At 39.1% G+C, this 12,448-nt stretch overlaps 1 protein-coding gene across 1 annotated transcript in view; it reads left to right on the top strand.

The window, feature by feature from the left end:
• The first annotated feature begins 4,040 nt into the window (after positions 1-4,040).
• Positions 4,041-12,448, top strand: part of Rpe (ribulose-phosphate 3-epimerase) — a 38,844-nt gene continuing 30,436 nt past the window's right edge. The window contains exon 1 of the mRNA XM_090368844.1: positions 4,041-4,344. Within this exon, the coding sequence (XP_090224970.1) occupies positions 4,105-4,344 (240 nt within the window). The 5' untranslated portion in view covers positions 4,041-4,104. The remainder of the gene's footprint in view (positions 4,345-12,448) is intronic.

The raw sequence follows: 12,448 nt of genomic DNA, 5'->3' as shown, positions 1-12,448 counted from the left end.
CTGCCCAGACACGATAGGAGGGAGTATATGATGAGAGCCCTGTCAATCAATTCGGCCCTGGAAAGATTGTGCAGGGCTCAAGGGGTAGAATTTTTTTCAGCCTGGTCTGTACTTGTTAACAGGAGAGACTGCTTCTACAGGGATGGGATACACTTAAATAGAAAGGGTGCAAGAATGTTTGCTGATGCTATCGAGGCAATGTTAGGTGGGTCGGAAAACTGCTAGATTGGGGGGATACAAGGACTAATAGATTAACAGTAGCCACTGGCAGAGGTGAAAGTGATTCTTGCACTGCTTCTATTGGAATGAGCCGCAGCCTGGAAAATAAGATGCAGGATATTTCAGAGACTGCTGGGAATCATTGGGGTACAAGTAAACACATGGGTTGTGTTAGGGTAGCTAAGAAAAAGAACAGGTGCATGTATACTTGTGTGTACACCAATGCTAGGAGTTTAGTAAATAAATTTGATGAATTTGAGGTATTGCTCAAAACATCAAAGGCAGATATTGTGGGGATTTCAGAGACGTGGTGTCACACAGATATAAGAAATGCAGAACTGGAATTTGGGGAGTACAATGTCTACAGAAAGGATAGACAGGATAGGAAGGGAGGAGGGGTTATGCTATTAGTTAAAAAACACATAAAATCCAAGGAAGTGAAGCCAGTCGACATCGCTGGACAGTGCAGTGTCGAGTCAGTTTGGTGTGACATAAGCATTGGGAGATCAAAATTGAGAGTAGGAGTGTGCTATAGGCCTAATGACTCTGATGAGTATAATAAGAAACTGTTCGGAGAAATAGAGTGGGCCAGTAAATCAGAGAGTCTTATAATGGGGGATTTTAATTTCCCAGATATTGACTGGAATTTGGGGCCTGGTCACTCACACAGTAGCAAGGCTTTTGTGGATTTATTGGATGATTGTTTTCTACATCAGCATGTTCGGGAGACAACTAGAGGGAGTAATACTCTTGATTTGATTATCAGTAGTGATTCTTCATGCATTAAGAATCTGCAGATAAATGAACCACTTGGTGGCAGTGATCACAGTGTGCTGAAGTGGGAGTTACTCAAAGAGGTAACTACCATTAGGGGTAAAGGGAAGGGGTATTGCTTTCGTAAAGGCGACTACAATGGACTGAGACAGTATTTAAATTCTATACAGTGGGATCAACTGATGATATTGCCAACAGCAAATTCAAAATGGGAACCATTCAAAGAACTTATTGTGGAAGCTACTAGGCTTTACATACCAACTAAGAAATATTGTTCAAGGTTTAGGCCTAAATGGTTGTCAGATGAACTAATAAGGCATATGGCAGAGAAGAAAAATGCATGGGATACATACAAATTAACACGTGACACGGACGCCTATGATAGATACAAGTTGATCTGTAACCAAGTTACAAAGGAGGTTAGGCAGGCGAAGGCAGATTACGAGAGATCCTTGGCAAGGGATGCGAAGAAAAACAGCAAAGAGTTCTTTACTTATGTAAACTCTAGAAGGAAGGGGATGAATCAGATTGGTCCACTTGAGATCGATGGGTCAACTGTTGATGACCCTGCTCGGGTAGCTAACAAACTAAATGAATATTTTGCATCGACATTCACACATGAGGAGTTATTCAGCGAGGGGAATGCCAGAGGTGTATTCAACTCTAGCAGTAAGCTAGAGAATCTTGTAATAACTGAGAGCAAAGTGGAGGAGAAATTGTTGAAGATAAACACAAGAAAGGCACCTGGGGTGGATGGGATCTATCCAGTTATATTAAAGGAGGCAGCAAAGGAGGTAAGCAAACCCTTAGCCATAATTATGAGAGCTTCCTTGGACTCAGGGGAGGTACCCATTGACTGGAGATGTGCAAATGTGACCCCAATTCACAAAGGGGGATCAAAGGCTGACACAAGTAATTATAGACCTGTGAGTTTAACTTCTGTTCCCGGAAAATTAATGGAGGCACTGGTGAAAGAAGCACTGCAGGATCATCTAGACAAGACTTCAGTTATAGCTAGGACACAGCCTGGTTTTGTTAAGGGGAAGTCTTGCCTGACCAATTTGATTGGATACTATGATGCAGTCACAAAAGAACTGGATGCAGGGAATAACTTTGATATTATATACTTGGATCTTAGAAAGGCTTTTGATACTGTTGCACATGGAAGACTGCTGCACAAATTGGAGCAGTGTGGCATTGGAGGCAAGTTGCTGCTATGGATAAAGGGGTGGTTGAGGGGGAGAAGACAGAGAGTGGTAATCAATGGACACTGCTCATCGTGGACTAATGTTATTAGTGGAGTCCCTCAGGGTTCAGTATTGGGGCCTTTATTGTTTTCTGTATTTATAAATGATATTGATGATGGTATATCAGGCTTAATGTCCAAGTTTGCAGACGATACGAAGGTTGGCAGGGTTGTCAAGGACACTACTGACACTATGCTGCTGCAACAGGATTTGGAAAGGTTGAGCAGATGGGCTTCGAGGTGGCAAATGAAGTTTAACATTGACAAATGTAAAGTACTACATATGGGAAACAGCAACCCCAGAGCAACGTATCAACTCTGTGGTACTACACTGACAGTGGTAGAGAATGAAAGGGACCTGGGGGTGGTGGTGCAGGCAGATATGAAGTTCTCTGAGCAGTGAAGACGAGCTGCAAGAGTAGCTCATGGTGTATTGTCAATGATATATAGGAATTTTTCTAGCAGGGATAAGGAGGTGATTATTCCCTTGTATAAGGCAATGGTCAGGCCACACCTAGAGTACTGTATACAGGCCTGGAGGCCTCATTTCAGGAAGGATGTAGAGTTGCTGGAACGAGTACAGAGAAGGGCAACTAGATTGGTGAATGGGACAAAGGGGTTCTCTTACGAAGAAAGGCTTAAGTTTTGCAATTTACAGTGTCTGGAAACTAGGTACCAGCGGGGTGATCTGATAGAGGTGTACAAAGCCTTGAATGGTTTGAGCATGCTCAATGCTGATGGGATTCTTCCTCTAGCTCAGAAAAATCACCTGAGAGGGCATAAATTCAAATTGAGGAAAGACAGATGTAGGATAGATGTGCGGAAATTTGCCTTTAGCCAGCGGGTGGTTGGTGGGTGGAACAGACTTCCATCCCTTGTCGTGGAAGTTGATAGCCTAAATAAGTTTAAGGCTCAGCTGGACAGGTATTTTGAACGAACAGAGGGGTGAAGTGGAAGTGGTTATTTTTATTTATTTATGTTACGTTTTTTTTTTTTTTTTGGCTGATGCTGCATAAGCTTGCTTTCTTGCATCAAATGCCTCTACTAATGCTAATGCTAATGCTAATGCTAATGCTGTATGGGTGCATCCAGGAGGAGCTGCTAGGCTTTCCCATCCCCCCCCCCCTGTAGAGCAACTCGATCAAAATGAAAAAAAAAAAAAAAACAGTTATTTTCTCTATGCTATATTAAAGAGAATACTTCTTACCCCCCCCCCCCCCCCGTGGGTAGCACAATGAACACCTTTTGGAAAAGATTTGAGTTCGAGTTTCGTCGATGATGTGAGTAGTTTTTATGGGCCTTTTTCACAACGTGGCTGAGTTAGTCGGTCTCAGACAAGGATGGTATGGTTTTATCACCCGGAGGCGGGTGAGAAGAATCAAAATTTAAAAAAATCGTCGTATATATTGTGAATGCCCGTTATTATTATGCTGTTTATATGGGTGATTGGAACTTTTTGTCTCACTCACTGATCATGTGCATAATTATTTACGAAATTTGTGCAGTCGTTTTGAATTATTAAGATTGAGTAAAAGGAAATGTATTTTATATATATATATATATGTTGTTGGTTTATTTTCGTAATCTTTGTTCCTATCATTTTAGTTTCAGAGTACGAGACTTTGCTTTAAATCCGAATAGTAGGTTTATTTTCACGTGTTTGGGTAGTGAAGTAATTCTACTGTTATTTTCTCTCTTTTTTTTAAAATGTATTATTATTTCTTTAATATATATATATATATATATATAACTCTGACGGTTCTACTGTTGTTGAGACTAAATTAAAACAGCTGTTGAAGACACTTATTTTAATTCGGGAAATAATCCATCACTTTTCTAAAACTTTTACTGAAGTGAACATTGTCATGGCTGACGCCGGGTTAATTTGTAGGATAGGGCCGTCTATTTTAAATGCTGATTTATCTGATATAGCCACTGAATGTCAAAGAATGTTAGATAATGGTGCAGATTATCTACATCTTGACGTGATGGATGGTCACTTTGTGCCTAATCTTACTTTCGGTCATCCTGTTGTAAAATGTTTGAGACACAGAATTCCGAATGCCTTTTTTGATATGCACATGATGGTTGCCGATCCCGAAAAGGTGAGTTATTGTGTAATTCAGGTTACAGTCGTAAGTACACCACGAGGGATGGCTGAATATGACCATAAATCCCCTTCCCACCCAAAGAACGTTTTGTTTATATTTTATAATGTACCATCGCGTGTTGATGTTTATAAAAACGACCAATGTGCAACGTTTGAATCCCATAAAAAATGCCCTTGGAAAAAACATTCCCAGAGGAGAAAAAACACTAATAAAACTGCACTTGGAGACTAATAAATGAAACTGAATGGACAGTCAGTTATTTTATTGAGTTGAAATTTAAATTGCGAATGTGTGCCGAAATAAAGGATTGTGCAAGGCTCAAGGGGTAGAATTTTTTTCAGCCTGGTCCGTACTTGTTAACAGGAGAGACTGCTTCTACAGGGATGGGATACACTTAAATAGAAAGGGTGCAAGAATGTTTGCTGATGCTATCGAGGCAGTGTTAGGTGGGTCGGAAAACTGCTAGATTGGGGGGATACAAGGAATAATAGATTAACAGTAGCCACTGGCAGAGGTGAAAGTGATTCTTGCACTGCTTCTATTGAAATGAGCCGCAGCCTGGAAAATAAGATGCAGGATAGTTCAGAGACTGCTGGGAATCATTGGGGTACAAATAAACACATAGGTTGTGTTAGGGTAGCTAAGAAAAAGAACAGGTGCATGTATACTTGCGTGTACACCAATGCTAGGAGTTTAGTAAATAAATTTGAAGTATTGCTCAAAACATCAAAGGCAGATATTGTGGGGATTTCAGAGATGTGGTGTCACACAGATATAAGGAATGCAGAACTGGAATTTGGGGAGTACAATGTCTACAGAAAGGATAGACAGGGTAGGAAGGGAGGAGGGGTTATGCTATTAGTTAAGAAATACATAAAATCCAAGGAAGTGAAGCCAGTCGACATTGCTAGACAGTGCAGTGTCGAGTCAGTTTGGTGTGACATAAGCATTGGGAGATCAAAATTGAGAGTAGGAGTGTGCTATAGGCCTAATGACTCTGATGAGTATAATAAGAAACTGTACGGGGAAATAGAGTGGGCCAGTAAATCAGAGAGTCTTATAATGGGGGATTTTAATTTCCCAGATATTGACTGGAATTTGGGGGCTGGTCAATCACACACTAGCAAGGCTTTTGTGGATTTATTGGATGATTGTTTTCTACATCAGCATGTTCGGGAGACAACTAGAGGGAGTAATACTCTTGATTTGATTATCAGTAGTGATTCTTCATGCATTAAGAATCTGCAGGTAAATGAACCACTAGGTGGCAGTGATCACAGTGTGCTGAAGTGGGATTTACTCAAAGAGGTAACTACCATTAGGGGTAAAGGGAAGGGTTATTGCTTTCGTAAAGGTGACTACAATGGACTGAGACAGTATTTAAATTCTATACAGTGGGACCAACTGATGATGTTACCAACAGCAAATTCAAAATGGGAAGCATTCAAAGAACTTATCTTAGAAGCTACTAGGCTTTACATACCAACTAAGAAATATTGTTCAAGGTTTAGGCCTAAGTGGATGTCAGATGAACTAATGAGACATATGGCAGAGAAGAAAAATGCATGGGATACATACAAATTAACACATGAGACAGAAGCCTATGATAGATACAAGTTGATATGCAACCAAGTTACAAAGGAAGTTAGCCAGGCGAAGGCAGATTACGAGAAATCCTTGGCAAGGTATGCAAAGAAAAACAGCAAAGAGTTCTTTACTTATGTAAACTCTAGAAGGAAGGGGATGAATCAGATTGGTCCACTTCATATTGATGGGTCAACTGTTGATGATCCTGCTCAGGTAGCTAACAAACTAAATGAATATTTTGCATCGACATTCACACATGAGGAGTTATTCAGCGAGGGGAATGCCAGAGGTGTATTCAACTCTAGCAGTAAGCTACAGAATCTTGTAATAACTGAGAGTAAAGTGGAGGAGAAATTGTTGAAGATAAATACAAGAAAGGCACCTGGGGTGGATGGGATCTATCCAGTTATATTAAAGGAGGCAGCAAAGGAAGTAAGCAAACCCTTAGCCATAATTATGAGAGCTTCCTTGGACTACCCATGGACTGGAGATGTGCAAATGTGACCCCAATTCACAAAGGAGGATCAAAGGGCGACACAAATAATTATAGACCTGTTAGTTTAACTTCTGTTCCTGGAAAATTAATGGAGGCACTGGTTAAAGAAGCACTGCAGGATCATCTAGACAAGACTTCAGTCATAGCTCAGACACAGCATGGTTTTGTTAAGGGGAAGTCTTGCCTGACCAATTTGATTGGATATTATGATGCAGTCACAAAAGAACTGGATGCAGGGAATAACTTTGATATTATATACTTGGATCTTAGAAAGGCTTTTGATACTGTTGCACATGGAAGACTGCTGCACAAATTGGAGCAGTGTGGCATTGGAGGCAAATTGCTGCTATGGATAAAGGGGTGGTTGAGGGGGAGAAGACAGAGTGGTAATCAATAGACACTGCTCATCGTGGACTAATGTTATTAGTGGAGTCCCCCAGGGTTCAGTATTGGGTCCATTATTGTTTTCTGTATTTATAAATGATATTGATGATGGTATATCAAGCTTAATGTCCAAGTTTGCAGACGATACGAAGGTTGGCCGGGTTGTCAAGGACACTACTGACACTATGCTGCTGCAACAGGATCTGGAAAGGTTGAGCAGATGGGCTGAGAGGTGGCAAATGAAGTTTAACATTGACAAATGTAAAGTACTACATATGGGAAACAGCAACCCCAGAGCAACGTATGAACTCTGTGGTACTACACTGACAGTGATAGAGAATGAAAGGGACCTGGGGGTGGTTGTGCAGGCAGATATAAAGTTTTCTGGGCAGTGCAGACGGGCTGCAAGAGTAGCTCATGGTGTATTGTCGATGATATATAGGAATGTTTCTAGCAGGGATAAGGAGGTGATTATTCCCTTGTATAAGGCAATGGTCAGACCACACCTAGAGTACTGTATACAGGTCTGGAGGCCTCATTTCAAGAAGGATGTAGAGATGGTGGAACGAGTACAGAGAAGGGCAACAAGATTAGTGAATGGAACAAAGGGGTGCTCTTACGAAGAAAGGCTTAAGTTTTGCAAATTACAGTGTCTGGAGACTAGGCACCGGCGAGGTGATCTGATAGAGGTGTATAAAGCTTTGAATGGTTTGAGCATGCTCAATGCTGATGGGATTCTTCCTCTTGCTCAGAATAATCACCTGAGAGGGCATAATTGAAATTGAGAAAAGACAGATGTAGGATAGACGTGAGGAAATTTGCCTTTAGCCAGCGGGTGGTTGGCTGGTGGAATAGACTTCCATCCCTTGTCGTGGAAGTTGATAGCCTAAATAAGTTTAAGGCTCAGCTGGACAGGTATTTCGAACGAACAGATGGGATTCTTCCTCTTGCTCAGAATAATCACCCGAGAGGGCATAATTGAAATTGAGAAAAGACAGATGTAGGATAGACGTGAGGAAATTTGCCTTTAGCCAGCGAGTGGTTGGCTGGTGGAATAGACTTCCATCCCTTGTCGTGGAAGTTGATAGCCTAAATAAGTTTAAGGCTCAGCTGGACAGGTATTTCGAACGAACAGAGGGGTGAAGTGGAAGTGGTTATTTTTTATTTTTTATTTTTTTTATTTATTTTTTTTTTTTGGCTGATGCTGCATATGCTTGCTTTCTTGCATCAAATGCCTCTACTAATGCTAATGCTAATAATCTTTAAAATTCGAAAATTCACATTTCAATACACCTTTTCATTATTTTTGGCACTGAATTTTTAATCAAACTTGTAATGTTTCATATTGGTCTTCATTTTGTTATACAGGATACATTAATAGTATCCTGTATTGAACCAGTTTCATAACTGTGATTCCAATCAGGTCAGCCCCAAAATTTATGGGGCTCGTCAAGAAGAATTACTTGCGGGCCTTGAGCAAGTATAAAATAAAAATTACATTTTTAAATAACGTTCCATGTTGATATCAAACAAAGCATACACATTGAGAATGAAGTATATGCTCTACTTCTAGCAGTTTTCAAATTGACTTGCACAACTGCTCTTGGAGTGACGATAATATGGATAAGTAGATATTAAGACACTGGTAGGCTTGTTGATAGAAATGTGGAAAAGACGCAAATGATATTATTAAGACCATTTGAGCGCAGGGGCCATTTTCATAGGAGCTGGTTGAAATGTGGCTGGCCCTGGTTCCAATTTTCAGTTTGGTGATCTGTGTGATCTTTGTTTTCTAGTGTTGTTTCAAGTACATTATTGTTCTTCCGTTTCCTTTTTGGGGTAGGCAACATAGGAGCAGTTCTTTATGACCAAGTTATCCCATTATTGCTGTCTACTCTTAAGTGGCAGAAAAATATATGCTGTTGAAATAGTTTAAAGTTTTTCCATCTCCAACAAGAATATTTTAATTATAGTAATAAATATGCACATCCAGAGTGCTGGTAAAGCTGCCCAATATATTTTGTTTTATATGGGGAACCACTTGGTGGCAGTGATCAAAGTATATTGATGTGGGAGTCACTGAAAGATGTAACGACTCTCAAGGGCAAAAGGAAGGGCTTTTGTAAAGGTGACTACGATGGTCTCAGACAGCTTTTACAATCTACCCAGGGGACCAATTGGTGATATTAGCAACAGCAAATTGTAAATGGAAAGCAGTCACAGAAGTAATTGTAACAGCCACTAAACTTTTTATTTCAACTGAGAGATACTGTTTAAGGTTTGGACTTAAAATGGATGTCAGATGACTTGATGAGACTAGTGGAAGAAAATAAAAATGCATGGAATGCATATAAATTGTGAGAAGATACATAAACTCAATAGGTATAAACTAGTTTACAGTCAAATCACAAAATGGGTTAGGCAGGCTAAGACATATTAAGAGAAGCAAAGAACCTTTTGCTTATGTTAACATTAAAAGAAAAGGGAGGACCATATTGTCTCACTAGTTATGAACAGCATGACTTGGTGATCCTGCCCAAGTTCCCTGAAAAACTGAATAGATATTTCGCATCTATATTCAAGTGTGAGTGCACATACACACGAGAGAAATTTAAGGATAGGGAGCTGAATGATTTTTTTTTATAACTGAGCTTTAAACTGTGCTGAGGAAAGCATTGAAACTAAATATAAAAAAGGCACCTGTAGCAGTTGGGATTTCTCCAGTTATATTGAGAGAGGCAGCAAAAGAGGTCGAACACCTTTAGCCATAATTATGAGAGCATCCTTGGATTCAGGGGATGACCCTATGGACTAGAGATGTCTGAATTTTTCTACAATTCACGAAGGAAGATCACGTGGGTGAAGTGAATAATTCCAGACATAAGTTTGACTTCTGTTCCAAAGAAAATAAGGGATTCACTAGTTAAAGTAGTAATGTGGGATCACCTAGACTGCAGCCATGGCCACCAGAAGCATGGTGCAAGGTGGTGCAAGAGCACCACCTTTGGATTTCAAAGTACTACACAATTTTTAATATTTTCATTAATTTACTGAAACATAAGATATTGCATGTATTCAAAAATTTATTGAACAAAAAATTTATTCCCACATGCGCCACCTTACAAAATATCCAGCCAGCACCCATGACCACAGCATTAATTTGTTAAGGGGTGATCTTGTATAATTGCCCCATAACAAATTAATGGTAAAAGAGGAACTCAATGCAAAAAAATAATTTTGGCATCATATTCTTGCATTTCAGAAAAGCTTTTGATACACTTCCATATAAAAGACTCCTGTATAAATTGAAGCAATACGGCATTAGAGGCAAGTTACTGCTATGGATAAAAGGATGATTTTGCAGCACAATATAGTGAGTGGTTATCAATATGCACTGCTCTTGGACTAATATTATTGGTAGTGACACCCAGGATTCAGTGCTGGGCTCATTTTTGTTGTCAGTATTTAAATGATATTAATGAAGGCATATCACACTTAATGTCTAAGTTTGCAGATAATACAATGGTAGGATGGTTAATCACAGTAATCAGGGTATGCTATTGCAACAAGATCTAGAAAGGTTGGCAGGAGGGCAGAGAAGTGGTGTCTGAGAGTAGTTGAAAATGAAACAGGTTTGGGGATAATTGTGCTATCAGGCATGAAGATCTCTGAGCAGTGCATTCGGTTTTTGTCAGTTATATACAGGAATTTTGCTGCAAGCAGGTAAGTTTTCTGTTGTATAAGGCAGTTGCCAGGCCACATTTTGGGTATTGCAAACTGGGCTGGAAGCCTTTTTAGGAAGTATATGGTTCTGTTGGAACAGGTGCATAGAAGGCCAATGAGATTAGTGAGGAGAATAAACAGATATTCTTACCAAAAAAGGCTTCAGTTCTGCAAATTGCAGCATCTGGAAACTAGGTACCAGCAAGGAGACCTTATTGAGTTTTTTAAGACTTTAAATGGATTGAATAAATTAAATGCTGATAGCAGCCACGCCTTTCTCAAATGACATACATAAGGGGAATTAAATTTAAATTGAAAACTGTTGGTTGCAGGATATACATGCAAAAATTTGTTTTCAGCCAGTGTGATTGATTGTTGGAACAAAATTCCATTGTAGCTTTTTTAGGCTAAATTACTTTTTACTGCTCTGTAACTTTTGCATGCTATCTTTTGCTCTTTTAAACTGGTTAGCCCATTTATTTGCCTCAGTGTGCTATATATGGTAACAATACAAGAAAAGAGATGAACCACATTGATTCATTACATATAAACAACATAACTATTGATGATCTTATTCATAGTAGCCATCTCTATAGATGACTGCCACTCATTTTGCATTACGATTTGCAGAACCCAAGCCTCTTGCCGGGAGGGGCTTGGGTTCTGCAAATTGAGGCTCCTGGAGGCTAGGCACTTGCGAGGTGATCTGACTGAGTTATTTAAGGCTTTGAGTGGTGTGAGCAAGCTCAGTACTGATGGGATTCTTCCTCTTGCTCAGATTATGCACTTTAGGGGGTATAAATTCAAATTGAGGAAAGACCGTTGTAGAATAGATATGCAGAAATTTGTCAAAATGGCGAGTGATTGCTGGAACAAACTTCCATCTGTCATTGTGGAAGTTGATAGAGTAAATAAATTCAAGGAAGAACTGGTCAAACTTTTGGGGAAAATGGATAGGTGAAATGAGAAGGGAATATTCATAATAACTGCACAATTCTACGCCAACCATTATTAAATAAAATAAATAAATAGCATTGTGTTATATTAAAATAATAATGATGCAAATAAATGAAATAAATAGAATAATATAATTCCACCGGATAAAACTGATAAAAAGGTAACTGTCTGTACAATAAAATATGAAATTTTAAACTGCAATGAATAAATTATAATAAACAGTGTAGATAAAACACAGGATAATAAAAGCGCTAAAACACCGTAGCTTTCAGAGGCATCCACCTCCTTTTTCAACATACTACCCATGCTCCTGTAGAAACACGTGCTGAGAACCATGAGCCTGCTGATATTTAAGGACGTGTTGTACTATAAACCTCTGTTGAAAAAAGAGGCAGATGCCTCTGAAAGCTACGGTGTTTTAGTGCTTTTATCGGTTTTATTATCCTGTGTTTTATCTACATTATTTATTGTAATTTATTCATTGCAGTTTAAAATTTCATATTTTATTGTACAGACAGTTACCTTTTTATCAGTTTTATCCGATGTTTTTATCCGATATTTATTTCATTTATTTGCATCATTATTATTTTAATATAATGCAACGCTATTTATTTATTTTATTTAATAACGGTTGGTGAAATATTATGAATATTTCCTGCATCATATGCCACTACTAATCCTAATTTTATTCTTCCACTCGTTCAGACAGCATATGAAGGGACATGAATTCAAGTTGAGAAAGGATGGTTGCAGGATAGATGTGCAGAAGTTTGCCTTCAGCTAGTGGGTGGTTGATTATTGGAACAGGCTTCCATCTGTTGTTGTGGAAGTGGATGCATTGAATAAATTCATGAGAGAACTAGACAAATTCTTGGACGGTACGGATGAGTAAACTTTTTTTTTTTTTAATTTTTTTGGCTAATGCTATATAAGTTTGCTTTCTTGCATCAT

The sequence above is a fragment of the Mastigoproctus giganteus genome, chromosome 2 (assembly GCF_048544385.1).
Source record: "Mastigoproctus giganteus isolate SK-2022 chromosome 2, ASM4854438v1, whole genome shotgun sequence".
In the NCBI taxonomy this organism is placed as follows: Eukaryota; Metazoa; Arthropoda; class Arachnida; order Uropygi; family Thelyphonidae; genus Mastigoproctus; species Mastigoproctus giganteus.
The sequence above is the reverse complement of the archived record's forward strand: the minus strand, read 5'-3'. Positions and strand labels throughout refer to the sequence as shown.